Source organism: Pseudorca crassidens, chromosome 7, assembly GCF_039906515.1.
Source record: "Pseudorca crassidens isolate mPseCra1 chromosome 7, mPseCra1.hap1, whole genome shotgun sequence".
Classification (NCBI taxonomy): domain Eukaryota; kingdom Metazoa; phylum Chordata; class Mammalia; order Artiodactyla; family Delphinidae; genus Pseudorca; species Pseudorca crassidens.
In genome coordinates this window covers 23,996,349-24,018,859 of record NC_090302.1, presented here as the reverse complement: position 1 = coordinate 24,018,859, position 22,511 = coordinate 23,996,349, and the positions used below count along the sequence as shown (strand labels likewise).

General features: G+C 47.2%; 1 protein-coding gene across 11 annotated transcripts in view; it reads right to left on the bottom strand.

Moving 5' to 3' along the window:
* The window catches only part of PTPN3 (protein tyrosine phosphatase non-receptor type 3), a 107,144-nt gene that overhangs the window by 24,344 nt on the left and 60,289 nt on the right, over positions 1-22,511 (bottom strand). For 10 of the 11 annotated variants that reach the window (XM_067743698.1, XM_067743699.1, XM_067743700.1 and 7 more), the window contains 10 exons: positions 22,275-22,338; positions 20,739-20,911; positions 17,562-17,696; positions 14,764-14,940; positions 8,999-9,094; positions 6,272-6,455; positions 6,031-6,105; positions 4,714-4,770; positions 3,289-3,445; positions 499-659 (listed from right to left, as the gene is read on the bottom strand). In XM_067743698.1, coding sequence (XP_067599799.1) covers positions 499-659; positions 3,289-3,445; positions 4,714-4,770; positions 6,031-6,105; positions 6,272-6,455; positions 8,999-9,094; positions 14,764-14,940; positions 17,562-17,696; positions 20,739-20,911; positions 22,275-22,338 — 1,279 coding nt within the window. The remainder of the gene's footprint in view (positions 1-498; positions 660-3,288; positions 3,446-4,713; positions 4,771-6,030; positions 6,106-6,271; positions 6,456-8,998; positions 9,095-14,763; positions 14,941-17,561; positions 17,697-20,738; positions 20,912-22,274; positions 22,339-22,511) is intronic. The other variant, XM_067743706.1, reaches the window with a different exon arrangement.

Sequence of the window (22,511 nt, the reverse complement as noted above, 5' to 3'; positions counted from 1 at the left end):
AAGCTGACTTGAACACAAGTCTCCTTGGGTCCTACTTTGTTTTGTGAAGTCTCTGCATGTGCCTTTGTCAACAGGCTCAATCCCATGAGCAGAGGTCGCTCCTGGGGAGGGAAGACGTGGTCTGACTTTGGTATCGTGTCCACACGGTTCTGGGGGACTTGGGAAGCCCAGCCCCTGTGCCCTCACGGGGCGCAGCTCCCCCAGCATCCCTCTGCACCCATCCACGCCGCCTCTCCACTACCTTCGACTGCCGAGTGTTCTGAGCTTTTGTGTTGGCAGCTAAACATGCTCAGAGTCCCACCTCCTCGATTTCTGATGTTTCTCCATGACTCCTGATCGTTACTAGAACGGGGGGCAAGCGATGGGCCATGGTCTCCAGCCCGCTTTCTCCCTGAGGTCATGAGTCCCTCTGTGGTCCCTCCATGAGCACAGCTGCCTGGTGACTTAGATGACCTGGCAGCAGCTGAGCAGCCCACCGAGGCACTGGGGGTCTCTTACCTCAAACTGGATCAGCACTGTCCCGCTTTCGAGGCCCTTCTTTAGCTGTTCCATGGATCCCTCCAGCGTGCCTCCACCCTCCGGACACACGGGGAAAATGGCCTCTGGGAAAAGCTGGTTCAGTTCATCTTCAGATTTGATATCAGCAAACGAGTGGACAGCTGTAGCGGACGAGAAAGAGCTTGTCTGGCTTGTGCAGCCACGTGCTGGGTGATGGGATTCCTCCCCCCAAATTAGACTTATGACACCTGAATGCAGATGGTTTAAAACATCTTATTAAATGATTAAGCACATGGTAATCATTTTCACCAAAGATACAACTTCTCGTTGAATGATTCAATATGTACTAATTATACAAAATGCCTCTCCCGTTGCGGAGCACAGACTCCGGACGCGCAGGCTCAGCGGCCATGGCTCACGGGCCCAGTTGCTCCGCGGCATGTGGTATCTTCCCAGACCGGGGCACGAACCTGTGTCCCCTGCATTGGCAGGCGGGCTCTCCACCACTGCGCCACCAGGGAAGCCCGCTCGTTAGTTTTAAATGACTGTGTTTAGAACGCAAGAGGCTTTTGCCAAGGATAAGAGAAAGGGAAAGGACGTTTTTAAAGAAAACAGATTTTCTCCCTTTGCTCTCTGTGACCTGGTTATTCTTCTACCCCTGCTCTTCCTTCCTTCTCTGGTCCCTTTCATTTGCTCCCTTAAAACAGGCATTTTCGCAGGAAACTGGTGCGGGGTCTGACCCTCTCTCCACACCACCACCGCCCCGCAGAGCTCAGTCAGTTAGTCTGTAACTCGAGGCCATTGTTAGGTGGGAGGCTCCCAAGTAAACATCTCTAGTCTCCTCTGTGCTTCCTCTTTGGAAATCTCCCTTCACATCAGACTCAATACGGGTAAAAACAAACAGAGGACCCCCTCTCCCCAACCATGCACAATACTTCCCAGCCTCATGTGCCTCTTTCTGTCTAGTCACTTCAAACTTTGGGATCATCTCTGAATGTTCCCTTTCTACCCAGAAAGAGAAGTCACTTTCCTTACCCAAGAGCCTTCAATGACTCCCCACTGCCTTCAAGATAACAGGAAAGGAGAAAGAAAGGAACCACTCTTGTGTTTTCCACATAGTTGAACTGAATCCTCACAACTCTGAACCAGCGGTCTTTATTCCCATTTTACAGATGAGGACACTGATTCACAGGGCAAAAGAGCTGTCCAAAGTGACCCAGCCTGTCAGGGTGGGACACGGGAATTCAGTCCACATGTCTGACGCTAAAGACCACATTCTCTCCACTGACCACAGAAGCTCAGATCTTCTGCTTATTTTCATGATTTCTGTCCTATCTGCTATCCCCTATGTTACTATTTTTCTTTTAATCAACTCATTTTTTACTTGAATGTTTCTTTGAAAAATGAACTTACCATTACAGTGATAGAAAATCAGTGGCACTGCTCTTTAAGCTCTAATCGTCTACAGACATCTGTTTCCCTCACCTCACACAGGCGCCAGCCCTTTGCCATGGGCTGGTGGAGGACCCCCTCCCCCCCGGCCCGGCCGGAATGCTCTCGTTCCAGCCCCTCGTACTGGCCAGCACGTCACACGGCACTGCATGTGGAGAGGCCTGCTCCCGATCGCTGGATTCCTTCCTTCTCTATTATCACGTGGCCTTACCAGACACACGGCAACTTACTTAACCTCTCTGTGCTTCCTCATTTGGGGGTAGGAATACCAACCTCACGAGAACATTGTAAGAGTTGAAGAGGATAATTACGCAAAGCAATTAACACAGTGCAGGCACTTCGCTGGTGCTGCAGAGACATCAGCTACTGTCACTAGTGACCCCTACTGTGTGCCGAGCACGGAGCTGGGTTTGGTGGGGATGGGTGGTGGGAGGAGGTGGGTAGGGGTCTGGAGAGATCTGGCAGGGCCTCACGGAGGAGGTGGGATGAGAGCTGGCACTGGGGGTTTCGGTGGGAACAGAGAAGGCAGGCATGAGGGGGCGTGGGCTGTGCCGACAACTGTGAGGGCAGAACGGAGACGCGGGGCCGGGGCTTGAGTCGCGTACTTCATTCACCTGCAGTATTTGAGAGCTGGGAAGGAGGACGCGAGGACTCGGCTTATTGCTTTATGACAACAACGACAACAACGATAATAGTAGCTGTATTCAACAGAGGTTGCCTTTCAAATGCCCACCAAGTACTGGGCAGCATCTTTGATGCCTTCCAGCATGAGTATCATTTACTCTTCCGAGGGACCCTTGCAGGTAGCGACTATGTCATCCTCATTTTACATTAGAGGAAACGGAAACACAGATTGGGTGAGAAACTTGCTCAAGGTCCCTGAACCCAGTAGGAGGCAGAGTTTGAAGAGCCCCAAGGCAGCCAGGCTCCTGCCCCACTCTGCTTACCGCCTCTGCAACAAAAACCAAATGCACATGAATAAAATATAACCTGGTCCTTTGAGGAAGGGTTGAATATGCAAATGCAGGCAGGGCCAGGCAGCTAAGAGGGGTGTGTGAAGTGGGCTGAGTTGGGCCTGGGAGGAATGGGGGAGGGGAGGGTCACACCTAGTATAAAAAGGGGTGGAGGGTGCTGCCTACCTGCAGAGGACTGGCCATGAGGGGTGGGGCCCTGTGGAGGCAGATCTCCATATTTTTCAAGGGAGAAGTTGGCCATCAGGTGGTCACGGGAAAGCCCTTGATTTTCCCATGTTGGCTACAAGTGCAACATCGCAAAACCACGGAACAGGCTGTGGAAGGCCCTCTTTGCTAAGGCTCCTCCCCCGCGGGTGGCTGTTACCTTTCCTCCTGATCACCAGGGCCAGCTCCCGTGTGTGCGACTCCCGGCTGGCTTTGATGAACATCACCACTTGGTCATGGGTGTGTTCTGAGATGTCCCGGCCGTTGATTAGCACGATTTGATCCCCTTCGTTCAGCTTAGGAATGCAGGTGTCCGCCTGCATGGGGGAAGAGCGAGTTTCTTCTGTTATCATAACACAATCCTCAAGGGAAGAACCTGATGTCTTCTGAGCCCCGACACTTGAGACCATGACCAAGTTCTCTTCTTCTCCCTCAGGCATTACTGTCTTTATTTTTGCCTCCACTGCAATGTTGACATGGTAGCTGGCAGTGGGATTTTAAAGGAGTCCTGCTCAGAACCTACGTTATGAAACATTTTGGAGTAAAGCTAAGAAAACTACTGAGGCTATTTCTCTATGGTAGCCAGGCTACTGTAATGTCATAATGACTTCAATGCCTCTATCTTTTGTTGTCTAGATGTGTGGTTAGAAAATGATTCGTCAGGGCTTCCCTAGTGGCGCAGTGGTTGAGAGTCCGCCTGCCGATGCAGGGGACACGGGTTCGTGCCCCGGTCCGGGAAGATCCCACATGCCGCAGAGCGGCTGGGCCCGTGAGCCATGGCCGCTGAGCCTGCGCGTCCGGAGCCTGTGCTCCGCAACGGGAGAGGCCAAAACAGTGAGAGGCTCGTATACCGGTAAAAAAAAAAAAGAAAAAGAAAAAGAAAAAGATTCGTCAGCTAAAAGCGAGTATTCATCTATCTTGTGATGGAGAAAGGCTTTGCAAACATAACCCCAAAGGCAGAAGCCATTATGGAGAGAAGCCATGCATTGAACAGTGTGGGAATGAAAGGCTTCTTAACTCACAGAGGCCACAAGCAGTAAGAAAAGGTAAACCACAAGCTTAAGAGTAAAACTCCCAAACAGGCACCTTCTTAGGAGGCACAGGGACCCTTTGGTGCTCACTGTTATACAAAAGCAAATCACCTCCTAGATGCCTAGAGCCCCAGACAGAGGGCTGAGGGTGGGGAGGGGGAGGGACACAGGGGCCGTGAGCCCACTCGGAGCGAGCAGAACAGCAAACTCTAAGCCCCAGTTTCCTTCTTTCGGGCAGGGCTTCTACATTTCAACGTGCACACCAGTCATCCGGGGATCTGGTTAAAATGCAGATTCTGGTCCAGGAGGTCTGGGTGGGGCCCAAGAGTCTGCATTTCCAATGAGCTCCCAGGTGATGCTGGTGCTGCAGCTTCGGGGACCACAACGAGCAACAAGGCTCTGGAAAACGGCCTCCATTCTTTCCTTCTATCTATGTGCATATGCATGTACGCACACTCTCTGCTGCCAGTAACAAAGAAACAGGACACAGAAACAGAAATCTGTTACATGTAGGGGAAAGCAAACTTGGGAAATAACAGAATATGTTTACTTACAGGTGACTCTGGGTTTATCCTTGATACCACAAGAGGCATCTTTTGATCCACTCCTCCCTGTAAACATGTAGATTAAAAGACCACTTGAGTCGTTCACAGCAACAAAGACATGCAGATATCTCTGACACAAGGGAGGGCTCAAACTTCCCTTGAACTTATTCTAATTGCAGGCGTTGGCACCTTTCGGAACGACAAGGTTCCTGGGTCCCTGGGTCTAGTGGGCCAACCAGAAAGAAGGCTGCTCAGAAGCCTCCCACTGCCATCCCCACCTTCCACAGACCAAAGATGCACTTAGAGGAAGCAGCCTCCTTTCAAAAAATGCAAACACCCCCTGGAGAAGGACTCAAGAAGCACAGCCCCTAATTGCTGATGGACAGGGGGTTTTCAGTGGAGGAGAGGAGCTGTAGAAAGGCCCCATGTCGTGAGGGCTTTTGACGTCTGAGAACAGGCTGTCAGCAGGGCTGCGGGTATTGGAAAGGAGTGCGTGATGGCAGCTGCGGGGTGGGCAGCAAAGACCACCTGCCCTCACTTTGCTCTAGAGTAAACCTTTTCTGTACAGGGCCAGATATCACCTATCTTGGCTTTGCGGGACAGAGGGCTCTGTTGCAACTTCTCCACTCTGCCACCGTAGTGCCAAAGGAGCCACAAACCATTTGTAAATGAATGAGGTGTCTGCGTTCCAATAAAACTTTATTTATAAAAACAGATGGGATTTGGCCTGCAGGTCATAGCTTGCAGAACCTGCCTAGAGGGAGGCAGAGGAGGATGATGGCCCTGCACTTGAACCACTGTTCTCTCTTAGCAATGCTGAGGGGTTCCCATCTCTCTGAGCCTTAGTGTGCATCTATAAAATGGGTTTTAAGGGCTTCCCTGGTGGCGCAGTGGTTGAGAGTCTGCCTGCCGATACAGGGGACATAGGTTGGTGCCCCGGTCCAGGAGGATCCCACATGCCGCGGAGCGGCTGGGCCCGTGAGCCATGGCCGCTGAGCCTGCGCGTCCGCAGCCTGTGCTCCACAACGGGAGAGGCCACAACAGTGAGAGGCCCGCGTACCGCAAGAAAAAAAAAAAAAAGGGTTTTAAAATTCCAATTTCACCACTTAATAGAAGAACTCAATAAGGTGATATAAATAAGTACACAGAGCAGGCACTCGGTGTGAGGCAGCTACTATGGCCACAAAAAAAAGCTCCCAATTCTGAAGGCCGAGCCAATTTCCCTATGCAGCCTTGGGTACGTGGCACATTTCTAATGGAAGTTAAAAAGTCATCTAAAGACTGCTTCGGAGCATCAAATGTCCTTATAAATTACACACAACATACCTTTAGATTAAATCCAAATTTTCCATCTTCATCTGGTGTGATGCGGATCAAGACTAAGTAGCCGTCACCATCATTCTGGAGAACGTCAGAAAATCATCAGTTATCTCACTTCTTTCTCCAGTGGTCGGTGATATGCTATTTTCTTTGAGTCGTAACCACCTAATCGCCCGTAAGGCAGCCCTGCACGGGAGGCCTGGCTGGGTCGGCTGCCACTGCAGCCGCAGCACCTGGGGTCACGCACCTTGTCACAGTAGTACTGGCTGGAGTCCTCGGAGCCCCCTTTGGTCACCCTGTGGAAGTCCTCTAAGAACTGCTGATCGACGCCATCTGGGGAGCAGGAGCCTGGAGCATTTGAAGATGGAGACACAGAACTGGATGACTTCTGGGTCAGGCAGCTTTGTGCTGGGTTGTTCTCGGATATACTCCTTCATCGTGGGGAAGGAGGAGATATTTTAATAACTGGATTAATATTTTATCAGAGCAAACATTACTGACTGTTGGGGCCTGGCATCTCGCGGCTGTCACCACTCCTTGGAACCGTAGAAGAGCTCCAAAGGTCAAGCCCAGGGCTCAGGCACATCCAGAGTCCACTGGCTGCCCGTGTCCCCAGCTGGCCTAAAGGTCATCGCCTTTAGTTTTGGGGAAAAGGGGAAGGAGGGCAGGGTAGTACCAGGAACTGCTGAAAACTCAGCTGCTTTGGAAGGGTGATAGGGAAATATGCCCAGCTACTCTGGTGCTTAATTATTGAAGCTCACCCAGATGCATGCGTCTCCATCCCTTTTGAAAGCTTTTCCCTTCCATCTCACTCCCACTCATAGCTCTGCTTCACAGGACAGTTCGCTACCCAAAGGAAATGGGACTAACGTGGCATATTCAGGACAATTTATATGAATCCTAGTTTACATTATTCACCTGTGACATCCATTAATGCCTCCACTGAGATTATACATTTTATTTTTCTCTAATATAAGTCCTTTTGTATCTTGGAGCTGCGCGGCCCAATATGGCAGTCACCAGTCACGTGTGGCTATTTAAATTTAAGTAAATTAAGATTAGAAAGTGCCTCAGTTGTACCAGTCACATTTCAAAAAACGCTCAACAGCCACACGTGGCTAGAGGCTCCTGCACTGGACAGCGCAGTTACAGGACATTTCCATCATCGCAGGAAATTCTACTGGATGGCGTTATCTTCGAGAATTACAGACTATTACAACTGAACAGACCTCTGTGGTCATCTGGTTCAACTTCCATTTCACAGATGAAGAAACAGGTCAAGAGGCGCTGAGTGACTTGCCCAGGGTCACACAGCTTTCCCCTCACCTGACAGACAGAAGTCTGATGAACATGACTCCCCCAGCACCTCTCCCCTCTCCTCTCCTCACACCAGGTCTGCTCCTAAGACCCTCCTCTCTAACCTCTCAGGGCCACAGGGATGAACACGGTATAGGACACGCAACTTCTCTGCATTCATGCACACCCACACTAGACCCTTCCAGAGCCACAGTCCTAGCAAAAGATGCCTTTAAAAGCCAACAGAATATGGGATTGTCCTCATGTTCCACAGACTCCTCCATATTCTAATCTCATTCCAGGTTAGTGATGGGAAAGGTGAGCAAAGACAGACATTCAGTGAAACAAACAGACAAAAGACAGCTGCTGCTGCCTCTTTATTTCAGGTCCTTATCCGTGAAGTTTTCATTAATGTAGTGCTTCTGTTTCCTAGCAAGTTCAAATTAGCTTACTTTAAATATAAAATCTGTATCATAGTCACACAAAATGATTCACAATCTCAATTCATTTGAATAAAAAAATTCAGTGACAGAGTAGTACAGAAGTAGAGCTATTTGCAAGAGAAGAGTTTGGCCTTAAGGTTTTCAAGTTGGATGGGAAGGCATTTCAGAGAGAGGATATTTTGTTATGTAGTAGTGGTATGTTTTCAGACTGAAAATAAATGAGACTTTAATTTACTTAAAAGGAAGCTAAAAAAAAAACTCCCGAAGTTGGGCAACTTTTCTAAGTTTTGATGTTTATAAGAGCACCTCCTAGTGGCAGCAAGGGAAACTTGGAAGTTGCCAAGATAAAGCCAAAGAGGTTTAGGAAAAGCCATTTCCAGCTCTAGGGGTGGACCTGAACCTTTACTGTGAAGCCGCAAATAGCATTCATACTTCAAACATTTGGAAGAATCTGGAGATGAGAGCGATGGAAAGGGTGATGACATTTAAACAGAAGAGCAAGGTGACAAAGCAGAAGACAACAGACTTTTCAGTAAACTGTATTTCTGTATTCATTATATTTCATTTCTAAATTCTGAATTTCGAATTACATTATATAGAATTTAGATGACATCTTATAAGGTTTTAAAGTATTTTTCTTTTTCAGTAGAAAATGTAATGGTCTATCCCAAACAGCCCATAGTACTAAAAATAACGTATTCAATGTCATTATGTGTCCAATCCCATTTTCTAAGTAGGGGTGGAGAGCTTACTCTCAGATGGTAATTTATTAAACATGACAATATTTTTTTGGCTGATCAACCATGTACAGACGTTCCCTGTAGGCTGCAGTAATGCTCCGCTCAGTGTGGAGGATGGACAGACAGATGGCGAGGAGGACATGTAATGACAGGAAGCAACAAGAAGGTGGCAGCTGGACGCAGCACAGGGATGCCAGGAGTGAAGACGCCACACCAAGTGGCCTTCCTCCCTACCAGGGCAGGACGTCAGGTGCAACCGAGGGGAGAGCCCAGTGGGTGAGGACGGAGAGAAGAGGGGAACCCCTGGGGTTTCAGTGGGTAGCTGTGAAAGGGGCAAAGAAAGGGTAGCAGGAGGGAGCTGAAGCAACTGATTTGCTCCTGAGGCCGGAAGGGAGACCGTCACTGCCGTCGGGGAGTCGGAGTGGCCAGGGAGGGACTGGCCACCCCAGCTCCCTGGGGTGAAAGGGGCAGAGACAGACAGACAGACAGACTGACCGGCAGACAAACGGGTGCTCGCCCTCAGAAGCCGACGCTTCAGAACTGTAAATGCGGTAGTCATCGGAAACAAAAGCCAGGACAGAGTTCATTTCTCTGAAGGGAAGCAAGGTTAGAGACAGTTAAAATGGCAGGATTTCCTGGGTGAGGCTTTTCATACCATTCTTTTCTACACCCTAGAAAATGACAAAGGCCCCCGCGTCCCCCCCCCCACCCCCACACAAACCTGTTAGCCAAGCAAAGCTGTGCTCCCACTGAGGGTTTCACAGCTCTCACTGGGCGCCCGCAAGGAGGCACTGGCTATGGTGGTGATAGAATAGGGGCCATTCCACGTGGCATTTCTCTCTCGAGTCTATGAGCTTCTCGAGGTCAGGAGAGACCCTAGTCCTCTGCCAAGTCCTCTCCTGGTGTACTTAACACAAAGCCAGATATCTCACATGGATCCCGACATAAGGATCACCGAGTAATAGAAAGCATGTCTTCGTGGTATGGGTGTTACGACATGGAGACGTTCTTCAGGTGATACTCTTTTATCCCTGCGATACATGCCAAGGGCCCGAGATCAAAACTTCACTCAAGAAGCTGCGGAGGTGGCTGAGGGAATGTGGGTCAGAGATGCCGCTGTCTGAGCTCTACGTCTCATCACGCATGGAATCAAGGGTCATGCACCTGTCCCCAGGCTGCCCACTCAGACGTTGCGATAACTTAAGGGCAAGAAAGCACTTGTTAAATTTCCGTCAATTCATGCTTGAACTCTTTGATGAGAATTTCTCATTGACACAGAGCCTGCAGCAGCACCTACCATGGGGACCTGCTCACAGAAGACAGGTAACCCAAACTCGTTACAGGAAATCTGAGTCCTTGGCGTGCAGATTAGATGCTGTGTGATATGCGGGCCTGCCGTGGAAGTGGCAGAGGGGGTACCCACTGTAAAAACTTGGGAGCTTGTTTGTACTTTAGCCAAGGGCCACATCCTGCTTCATGTGACCATCTCCCCATTCACCTGGCCATCCATCAGAGTAGTCACGGAATATCATGAAGTGTCAGGCACCAAGCCAGGTTTGGGGGAAGGAGAGGTGAACAGGGCTCTATCCCTGCCCTCAAAGAGCTCGCTGTCTAGTTTAAGATAGAAAAGGAATCAAATATTATCATCATGCTGTAATGGAGATGCTCAGATGTCTAGCATACAGTGGGAGGCCAGGAGAGGCTTCACAGAGGAGGGGGCGCTTGAGTCTGAAAGATAAACCAGTAGAAGTTTAAACAGGTAGTCAAGAGGGAAGAAGAAAGTGTTGGGTGGGCCAAAAAGTTCCTTTGGGATTTTCCATAAGATCTTATGGAAGAGCCGGAACAAACTTTTTGGCCAGCCCTACATTTTAGGCAAAACTCTCATAATAAAAAATCTTCAGTGGTATTTGCAGAGGCATGAAATTTTGAAAAAGCACAGAAAAGGCATTTAAGCGGGGGAGTGACATGCTTGGGCATAAATTTCAGGAAAATGAGCCTGTTACCCTTGTTAAGGATGGTCTGGAAGGAGGAGAGACTAGAGACAGGAGGACACTTAGGGCACTATTGCAACTGTCCCTTCGAGAGACGATGGCGGCTACACAGGGGCAGTGCGGGGTGGACGGCGGAGGGGTCCAGGTCAAGGGATGTTCACGAGGGAGAATCAACAGGTGAGAAACTAGATGACGCAGGCGGAAGAGAAGGAGTTGTCGAGGATGCCTGAAGTTCCCATTGGGGCCCACTGGGTGGTTCTGAAACGTGGCCCCACTCACCAAGACAGGAGGAGCCACAGGCTGGACAGAAGATGATGAGCTGAGATCAGGCCAGGCTGGGTTTAAGGTATTCGTCAGCTGTCCACATGTAAGTGGCCCAAGACCAAGTGAAGTGCAGGCAAGGTGCAGGGCAAGCGGACACAAAACTCCTAATGAAACCCTGTCGCTGGCTGGTCTCCTGTGGGGAGACACAGCTTGGACAACTGGGTTGTCCAACTAGAGAACAGGCTGCCACACGGCAGGAGGGCTGCCCATCACTGGCAGGGTGACCAGGTGACAGGGCAGAGGGAATTCCTACACTGGTGATGCAGCTGAAGAAGGGGATTCCCAAAGTTCCTTCCAATGCAGAGAAGCTATTTAAAAACATTTTTTAAAATAGTGGTGAAATACACATAATATAAAATTTACCATCTTAACCATTTTCAAGTTTACAGTTCAGTAGCCTTTAAGTGTATTCACATTGTTGTGTGTACAGAAGTTTGGAAATGAAAGCTGACAGCTGTCCCCTGTCCTTGGAACAAGGCAGGCTCTAAAGAAGGAAGTAGGCAAATAGCAAAGGCACCAAGCCCCATTCACTGAGGAGAAGTTCTTCAAACACAACCCTCATCCGCCCTCAAATTTGTTTTCCTCCAGCTTCTGCTCTGCAAAGTCATTTTTTTCCCTTGGGAAACACCCCCTCCCATTTTCCTGGGTGGTGGGTTGTTTTTGTTTTTGGAAACTTCCTTCTCTGCAGATCTTGGCCTTGGCTCTGAAACAAGGAAAGGAACATAGAATGTCTGCGAGAGTAACAAGAGGACAGCCTACTCGGGCATAAAGCAAACTGCCAAGGACTCGTAACTAACCATAAACTTTGCTGCGCTGCTATAAATACGGAACAAACCAAGGTGACTTATCCACTAGGATGATGTCCAGAGTCTGAACTGCACCACTCAGGTTTAGAGCCAAAGTCGAACCGCTCTGTTTCTTCCTTTCTCTCTTTCTTCCTCTTGTTTACATGGGTACAGAACATTACACTTCATTCTTCTTTCTAAAAGGAACTCTCCTTGCTGTCTGTGATGTTATTCATCTGATTTCTGACAGGATACTTCCTTTTGCCTCTTAACACACTAATGTGTTGTATAAAGCATGTGTAATGTTTCTTAAACATTTTGAAAATACTGTAGCCCACCCTGGGTATCTGTGGATACAACCAAGCACAGATCGAATTAAATCCGGGGATACGAGGGGCCAACCATACTTAGCCGTTTTACATGGATTCTGGTATCTGTGAGGGTCCTAGAACCAATCCCCCTTGGGTACCAAGGGATGACTGTACTCACTGAAGACACCACCGCAGTTTTTTCTCCAAGTACAGACTAACCTTCCCTTCTTGCCTTGGTCAATGGAGGGCCACCAGACTCTCAGGGAGGCCAGCTGCCTCTGAAAACCCAGCAGAAGGTGGCTTCCTGCCAGCAGGAAGGGGTCCCCTACTTAAGTGAGGTGCTAGGGGCTGAACTCTTTCAACTGTTCGCCCCACTTGCAAAGCACAGCCGCTAACTCGATTCTGTGAGCCATCTACTGTTGGCTCACCTGGCAAAGACATGGCAAGGAAGGCTGCGTTTGCATCACCATTATTCGCTACTTTTAACATTTCACTGCAAAATAAAAAGTGCCCCAGGATGATACATCTTTTTATGTCTCACGGAGGAGTTTCAGGAAGAACCGACGTGCAACGCCTAGGGGTGAGTAGGGCTAGAAATTACTTAAATCGAACCGGGCTTGAGGAAGTGAATTCTCAGCTGAGTTTTAATAAACTTAAATAGCCATCTGTGTGTGGCTGTATTGGCCTGTGAAGCTCTAGATGCTCTAATTCCATGGTGGGGAAGGAAGATGGAATTACGGACCACAGAAGGAAGATCGGACCTAGGACCTGTAATCAGGCTTCTCAGAACCCGCATTTGCCCAAACTCTGTTCTCCTTTCACCAAAGTGACAGAGCCCCACAGTGTGACGATGAAGGCTGATAATGTGCTATTTGCCCAGCTGGCCTGGAGGTCCCTGAAAGCAAAGGCTTGTCTAATTCACCTTCACATGCCCTCAATGAGCAGCAAAGGGTGTACAAAGTGTGCTGCAGGACTCGGCAATGAGTGTAGCCCTTTAAGACGTCCATATACCACTGGACAGACTTCATCTCTCCTCCAGCCAGCACCTGGACATGTACTGCATCTGTGCTGTCCAATATGGTAGCCACTGCTTATGTGGTTCTTCAGCACTTGAGATGAGGCTTGTGTGACTGAGGAACTGAACTTAAATTTTATTTTATTTTAAATAATTTCCATCTGAATAGCCACACATGACTAGTGGCTACTGTACTGGACAAGGAAGGTCCAGAAGCTCCACAATTCCATGATGGATTTGCAAACCACAGCAGGAGGATCTGACAGGAAGGGTGTGACTGGGCATCCCAGAGCCCTCGGTTAGTTCCCTAAACCCTCCTTCTCCTTTTACCGAAGCAACACAGCCCCTGACAGACTCAAACTGGCTCAAGTCATGCGTGCCTGCACTCCTGCCCTTGTACACCTAGAACTGCAAAACCAGTGTCACGCAAAGGAACTTACACCCTTCCACTCTAACCTCAGCGAGGCTGCAAGTTGGAGCAAGAGATAGTGATCGTTTCAACAAAAGCATCATCCAAGCTCAGGTCACAAGGAAATAATGACCAGAGGATTATTTAATCAGAGGTGTTAAGAACACAAAAGCTGGAAACTATGTTTGCTGTGGTCAGGGACAGCAGAGAAGTAGCAACTTCACACTTAAGTGCGAAGTGAGATCTGTGATTCACCTGTGATGCCTACAGTACAATCGGGATGCGTTTAATGCTTTAATCCTAGTAGCTAGAGTGGTAAAAATTTACAGATTAACTGAAGTGCCTTCTTGCTAATCCTTTGCTATTAGGGGAAGCATTATATGTTTCTATATTTTGGGCACAGCATGGGACTTAACTGAATGGATACTCAATGACCATGGTTGACTTCCTAATAGATGATCCATTCCTATAATACTTTATGTCATTTAATTTACGATCTATGTCTTGTCCACTTCAAAAAAATGATTTGAGATCGCTTACCCTAAAATGTGCAGATATGGTAGAACAGTGAATTCATTAAAACAAGAGAAAAAATAAGGCCCATTAATAAAGCAGGGAAGGAAGAGTAGGGACTAGATCAGAAACCTGAGCTATGGGAAGCTAATGCAATTGAGCCTGACATGCAGCTCTGAGCTCCCTGGTAATCAAGTCAAACAGGGAACTACTGAATTAGATATTATCTTACTGAATAATAAAAGGACTCAAGCCAGTATTTTAGGAGAGACATATTTTCTCCTGACCTTGAAATGTGAAGGGCGTTTGTCACATTAAAAAAGGAAAGTGGGGACATAAAAGAATTTGATGCACACTGTCCTTGCCAAAAATTTAACAAAGAAAATCAGAGATGTTCTCCGAATGTTTTTTCTTTATACTGACTATTCATTAAAAACAAAAAGAACAAAAACCCGAGGACATAATGTGGTTCTGAGAAGGCTTTCTGTGGACAGCTAGAAAATAAGCACATCTCCAGTGACGGGGAATCCTGCAGTGGTCAAACTCTGACAATCCAGAGAAATACTACTATAGTTAACATGTCTACAACCTCTGGAGTATGAAATGGCTTAAACTGGGCTTTGCTCGTGAACTGGCGAGAACACTGTTCAGGAGAGCTAACAAGCGTGTGGACAGTATGTCACTGCTGTTGACAAAAAAAGCAGGGCAAGCTCTTGACCCCAGGCACACAGCCTGTCTTCCTGCCGGGGAAGGGAGAGCGTGATGATGTTCTTGGCCTGGCAGACAGCACCCCGGGGAGCTGGCTGCAGGCTCCAGCCCTTGCCTCCTCTTAAACGGCCATTGGGCCTGAGCAAATTCCTCAACAGCTCAAACAAGCAGACACAAAGAAAGAGAGGAACACAAGTTTCTTACTCTCGGTGTGGGCTTCGGTTCTGAGAAATCTCAGAATCGCTGTCTTTAGGGGACATGGAGCCCTTGTAGGTGTAAAACACGTCTTCCGTTTCAGTGATGTACGTCATTTCGTTCACAAGGTTGTCTGCGGAAGAGTGTCGTGGCTTTCGGATTTCGTGCCGGAGTCGAGGACTTCGCCTGGTGGGGAAAGGTTCAGTGAGAAGCGCTGAAAGCAGATTCTACTTAGGAATTTTATCAGACACCAGTGATCTAACTTTGTGCTCTGACCTTTCGAAGGATGCCTTTGCTGATGCTGTTGGAACTTAAGAGCCAGTTAACCCATTACTACACTAGAATCTACCAAGGGCCACGTGGTCCCAGATATTCTTAGCCCAGCGGTTCAGCTCCTCAGCTTTATAAACAGGGCAGATGGGACTGGTTTTTGCTCTCTGGGAAGTTATTGAGGGTTGATTTAGGGGGAGTTATTCTTCCAGGAGGATTCAAGCTCGCAATGTGTAAACAGGCTTTATTGACTGCTCATCAGACAATTTTTCTGATTCATTTGTATGGTATAAGTAAGGGTTTAGAAGCTAAAGTAAGTTTTTTGGCAGACTTATTTCAACTACATCCCCTCATGCAAATCTCACTTGATCCAAGAAGAAATGTTTGCTTTTTAAAATGTATCTCTTATGGGGCTTCCCTGGTGGCGCAGTGGTTGAGAGTCCGCCTGCCGATGCAGGGGACACGGGTTTGTGCCCCGATCCGGGAAGATCCCACATGCCGCGGAGCGGCTGGTCCCGTGAGCCATGGCCGCTGAGCCTGCGCGTCCGGAGCCTGTGCTCCGCGACGGGGGAGGCCACAACAGTGAGGGGCCCGCGTACCGCAAAAAAAAAAAAAAAAAAAAAAAAAATATATATATATATATGTGTGTGTGTGTGTGTGTGTGTGTGTGTGTGTATATATATATATATATACATATATAATGTGGTATTAGATGGGCATAGCCCCAGCACCGCCCTGTCCCTCCAATAGCAGCAGTAGCTGTGTGACATGAGGCAAGTCACACCACCTCTCTGAGCCTCAGTTGTACCTACCTGGCTCCTGAAAATAAATCAAATGAAGCAATGTCCCCAGGATGCCTGGGGTGACACCTGGGGCAGCACCTGGGCATCGGCTCCTGCAGTGGGTGATCCCAGGCTGCTGAGCTTTCTAAATTTCATTTTCCCTGTTTTTGCATCTTCTGCTTCTTTGTTAGCCATTTCTCCTTGGGACTGTCAGAGCCTCCACTATTTGCAATCCCCTTGGGCCCCGATAATCAATACCACTGTGTCCAAAGCAGAGTGGAAAGGTTTGTGACTCCTCAGAAGAGGACCTATAAATAGCAGTAAGAGCCACAGTCCACTGGCGTGGCAACGTCAGCTCCAGCTGCTCTCCTGGACGCTGTCCTGGCCTCTGTTCTGGGGCCCTGGCACTGCTGCCTAAGAGACTTTCAGACAAATTAAGCTGCCACGTTATAGCATAAATTTACTACTGTAGGATGAGTGCCTAAATCTAGGAAACCAAGAACCAATCTATTCAGTCATGTTATGATTTCCGACACTAAACACCATCACCATCCCTGCCCAGAGCATTAGGCCCCAGTAGAGGGCCCTTACCCAGCGGCCCTGCACAACAGCTCCTTTTTTGGCTGCATGTTAGAATGCCCCTTAGTCCTGGTAGCTCACTCTGAGAATTTACAGGTGCACCCTATCATGCAATGAACAGAAAGCCATACCCTTATTTCAGGGTGGGGCTGGGACAATGTTCCTGGCTTGGTTTCCCCTTCTAATGATGCCTGGCTCTTTTGAAGGCATTCACAAAATGGCCTGATGTCTTTGAGGAACATTATAACAAAATAACAATAACAAAAACAACAATAATAATTCTACCTGATCCTTTTTGTATAGCTTACAAAGCACTTGTATATTATGTCATTCAATCCCTTTACAGATGGAAAGACTGAGACCAGAGAGGTAAACAAACTTGTTAACGAACAGGAGAGTCAAAATATGAGTCCGGGTCTTCCAGTTACAAACCCAGTGCCCTTCCCACTTTGCCAAACTGCCACTTCCTTCTTCTTCTTTTTTTTTTTTTTGGTACACAGGCCTCTCACTGTTGTGGCCTCTCCCGTTGTGGAGCACAGGCTCTGGACGCGCAGGCTCAGCGGCCATGGCTCACGGGTCCAGCCGCTCCGCGGCATGTGGGATCTTCCCGGACCGGGGCACAAACCCGTGTCCCCTGCATGGCAGGCGGACTCTCAACCACTGCGCCACCAGGGAAGCCCTGCCACTTCCTTCTTTTTAAGCTGAGTCCATCATCTTAAAAGTTGGCAGGCTATTTTCCTATGTGCATCTGCTACCGCTGCTGAGGGTCACACGTCCTTACATCAGTCGTATTACATGCCTTTACTATGTTTTCTCAAAGTTTATTTTGTTTGACATTAATGGGAAATGTGAGATTAAATAAAGTTAAACATGCTTCTTTATCACAGGACTTCTCAAAACCTGAATATGCTAATTTCAAGAGCAGCATTTCAGTAAGCTGCAGTGCTCAGATTTACTTAGACCAAATAACTTTTTAAAAAAGAACATCCCAGCGTCATACACTACAGAAAATGTTTAGCTAGACTTGTGCATTTCACAAAAATAGTTACTTCTGCGACAAACATGCAAATGTAAACTCTGACCATAGGCCACCTGTAGTTATGTTTTTATTTGTATTGAGTTTTTAAAAGAAGTAAAGTGTTTACCGGTAGGTAATACGAAAAAAGGAAGACATACCAGTTGGGAGTAATAGGAGGAGACCGAGATGGTAGACTCTTGGTTTCTAAATGTTCCACGGATAAAGATCTCTGCATGGCCGGGTTCCAGACCATCCCTCCGATCACTTTTTTGCAATACTGGTTATTTACAGACCTGAAAAACCAGATGTAGGTTCACTTTCTACCCTGACATATTCGACGAGAAAGAAGTGACAGCGTAAGCGAAACATGTCTACACACGCTCCCTCCCTGACGGATGACTGGTTAACACCTTGATGACCCCAGCAGAGGTTACCAGGAGTGGAGGTACACGGGTCAGAAGGGATTCCTTTCTGTCCTGGCTTTTCCTTATGTGATCTCTTCTCTTCGGGTGAAAAAATATTTTCTTGCCCTTACTATTTCAAGCAACAAAACTGCTTTCAGAATATAACCAAGCCTTACCAGATAGAAGGAATTTCAGGATTAACACTGAAATACAGTTCAAGTAACTTCAAGGAATGCTCACTTTACTCACACTGGCATGAGTACAAACATTAACCATGCTTCCCAGTGTTCTTTGTCATCCTAGCTGGCAGAGACCGTCACTGTAAATCACTCAGAACTCTTTAAGAGCAGACCTGAGAAAATATGCTTAGACAGCAGAGTTTCAGGCCATGTTCTCTGAATGTGCCACCCCGAAGGTTACTTTCAAATTTTATTTATACCTAGAGAATTTAAATCTCAGCTCTCCAGACCCTTCAGAGAATGAATTATTTCAGAGGATGGAGTTTGAAGCCAGTTTCGGGGAAACTCAGTTCTGGCATTTTTAAATTTTAAACAATGTTTTAATGTCTCATTAAAACATTCCACGCTATTCCTTGCAGCCTAAACCATCACCCCAACAAAACACAGGACAGAAAAACCACAAGAACATAGGTAACACGAAGCACACCCTCTAGAATATCAATGTACTAATTTTCAATGGGAAGTACGGTTGTCACCCTAATCAAAATGCTCACAGAAGCATCACCACGAGAATCTACATCAGAAACCAAATTACCGTTGATTGAGAGCACATCATCGGAATGAGGGGAGCAAGCTGGTTGATTCAAAGGTTTAATGTAGCAGCTCCCCAAAGTATGCGTCACAGGTTATTAACAGGTACTCTTTGGAAAAAGAAGTGTTCCACTGTCCCATAAGCTTGGAAAATACCGAATAAGTTTCAGAGGGCCCAATATGCAAATGTATAGCGGCATCTCTAGGGGTTGGGCAAATCACGTAACCTAAGCCTCAGTTTCTCCATCTATGAAATGGAGAGAATGAGGGATGAGATTTGCCAGTATGCTGAAGCTGGTATTGGTGGTCAAGAACTGCTGACCTGTGGCCACTGAGCCACCCACCGTGTCCCAAGTGACCCCTAGTGGCAGATTAAAAACGGCTGCAAGTTCTCTGACTCTTGAACCCAGGCTGGCCTGGGACTGCTTTGACCAAGAGTAGCTGTGCCAGGTATGGGCCTCGCCTTTAAGACGACCGGCCACCTCTGCCTTCGGCTCTTGCAGTCCCGAGCCTCTGTGTAAGAAATCCAACTACCCTGTGAGAGGCCCTGAGAACACACAGAGAGGGTGGGGGTCCAGAGGGGTCCAGCCTTCTGATCATTCCATCAAAGGCACCCGGTGTGGGAGAGAAGTGGTCCCGGACCCTCAGCCCGGCCCGGCCACCAGCTGCATCTCACTGAGAAACCCTAGTCTACATACTGCACGGAGAGGCAGGATCATCTGGCCACACCCTTCCCGAACGCCTGACCCACAAGATCTTGAGATATAATATAATGGTTACTGCTTTAAGCCACAAAAACAGGGGTAGTTTTTCCTGCCACAATGGAGAACCAAAAAAAAAAAAAAAAAAACCTCCGTGTTGGTTGCGTTTTACAGATGAAGAAATTGAAGAAGCAAATTAAATTAAAACTGATGTAGGTCAGATTTTAACCCAGCCTTCTGTAAGACAGTCCAAGCTTTTAGTTGCTCTCAATGCCACTTCTCAGCTCACCGAGAGGATTAAGTCCAACTAAAGTAAATGCTACATTCCAGCAAGTTATGTTTACGGCACGTTCAGAAATAGAGCTACCGAATGTGTAAAAATACTGGACAGTATTAGAAGACAAAATCTTGGAAAATATATTTGCTCTTGGTTCCTCAGAAGCTCAGAGCATTTAGCACCATAAATATCAATACTATCCCTGATACTAACAGACATTTACTACTTATTCAATTGAGAAAGCTATCACCTGATTACCATGTAATAGGAAAGTCACTGGAAGAGTCTGATACAGTCCCACATATCAGATAATGGCTCAGACAGGGGCACCATTTTTAGTAACAGCCACATCAATTAAAATAAAAATCACAAAAATAACTTTTCCAACCAATTCAGAAAATAATTTGATATGGAATTTCTGCTACATCTTATATTTAGAAGGCAAGTATTTATAATACATCTTGTATCCTACATCTTAGAATAAAAACAAATACAAAAATATAAACTGCATGAGAACACACTGTAGTCTAAAAGTTTAAAATGTATAGATTTATTTACTAGTCATTAAGTATTTTAAATATCATTCCTACGGATAATAGCACACATGGAATTGCTGTAAGGATTAAACATATAAAAAAAAAGAATGAAGCATAATGAAGTATGTGCATGGAACAAGGTAAGCACTCAGTAGTCGTCAACTGTAATTATTACTGTTACTATCTTGTGATTGCTGGATGTAGTATATGCCAAAAAGTCACCTGACTCTGGAAATCTTTATTTCTGCTCATTCGTTATTATAGAGCGCCTTATGGAATTACTGTTCAGTGGGAGAGGCTGTCTTAATGGCACCAAGATGACCCTTAGTCACAGCCTTGTGCTTCTCTTGGCGTGACATGACGGAGCTGTTCCAATGCTGGCTGCTTGGGGGCTCTGAGTGTTACAGAGTTGAGCAGGCAGAAGCAAGTGACAGGAACAGGAGAAGCGCCTGCGTGTGTGGAAAGACACACTGCGGCCCCAGCAGACTTTCACCCATGGTTCTAGACCCACCAGCAGCTCTGGCCCCAGGGCCGGGGCCCCTGGGCAAAGACGTCCCTCGCCCTGAGGATGTTTACTTCCCAGGGGTGACCAGGACATGTTTATTTCTCAGCCTAGCGTGGAGACTGTCCCTAAAGCATATACTCACTTTTTGGGGTTCCTAGAGCCCAGAGTCCAGTACTGAGACAGAACATTCTTTTCCTGAGGTAGTAGCTTCTTTGCCTGAAAGAATGTATGATGCTCGACACAGGATTTCCATAAGTTTTTGCAAGATCGGTAATTTAACATGTTGAAGGCCACTATGTGTTCCCTGGATTCAGCCTGGGAGGAAAAACACAGTAGAGATTTCATCTACACAGATGTAGGAGCAGGGTCTCAAGCATTTTCTGCCCACATCGGTGGTTATCAAGTAAGAGACAATGGACAGCAGAAAACTGGTTTCAAAATTCCTTAGGCCACAAAAACAGGGTTCTAAGAATATTCAGCAGCAGGATTTGTTAACCATCTTTATGAACGTGGTAACAAAGACGACCAGAGTCTACTCTTCATCATCATCTGTGGTCTTTCATGAACGCTTTCATTTCACACCTGCCTACATTTCTAGGTCGAATATATTTGGAGCAACCAGATAAGGGCTGTCTGATACATTCCTTTCAAAATTTAGCTCTGGGAAAAATCTCTCCCCTGAAGAAATCGTCTTTCACCTATCAAATGACAGGAATCTTATAATGCTTTGGGTTTCTCTATTTGCTTTCCACAAAGAGAGTCAGATCTAGTGCTCGCTTATAATAATCATTTTGATCATTTGCTCTACCTCCATTCTACCTGAGTTCAGGTTTTCTGTTCTCATGTTAAATTACCATCCTGTGCCTTTTTACGGCACCTTGAATTTTGCATCTGGGGCTCGGGAGACCCAGATTCTAGTCCTAGTTTTCTCTGAGCTTTCGTGCTCTCAGTCCTAAGAGTTTATTGTGATGTGGAGCCATTTTAGGTACATGTTATCTTTGGAAAATTGGGAAATGACGTAGTGACAGTAAGTGAAAAATATGCAGCCTGACAAGACAGAGTGCGGTGTCGTGGGAAGAGCGGGCATCTCAGATGCATAACGACCGGTTCAAATTCCAGCTCCTCCACTTCACTAGCTGTGGGTTCTCTCACCTCTAAGTTGCTCTTCTCCATGTGGAAAACCAAACTGAGTTATCTGGAGAGTTGCAGACTCCTCCTATGAGACATATACGCAAGGCCACCATGCATTTTAAACACATCAAGGGAAGGAACTGACCTTGCTGACTTTTGTTGCTACTCTGCAGTGGGCTCGGCCAGGTGCTGTGACCAATGGTGCTTCTATCTAAATGTGATGATTCCCTGAGGACTGGGCATTGTTGCATTCCTGTAACTCAGACTACAGGAGGTTAAGTAACCCGCCCAACTGGTGAGTGGAAGAGCTAGGACCTGAACCCAACGTCTCTGACTGCAAAGCAAGTGACTTCCTCAGCCAGATAAGCAGAGTGAATTACACAGAAGACTGCGGGGCCCACCGGACCCTGATGCCCACTTTCTTTCCACCGTTTGCAATGCTCTTTCTTCCCTGTTACACGTACGACAAATTCCTTCACCTGCTGAAGGACTAAGGGCTGAACTGGCTAAAAGCACAAGGACCAAAGCAAGCATAGGTACAACTCACCTGTTTTTGTCGCTGATGTATAAAGAATTTCTTCCTTTTGAAAGAAATTTTTAGAATGTTCACCCTGCAAAAAAAGTAAAACACAACACAAAAGAAGCACATCAGGGAGCAGCCAGGTTGCAGCTGGCGCCTCTCGGCGTGTGTTCTCTAGTCCACGATCGTGATGGCTGGGGGCTCTCAGCTCCCTAGACTTTGCTTCAGCGCAGGAAGGATGGCGGCCCCATCACCTCGGCCAAA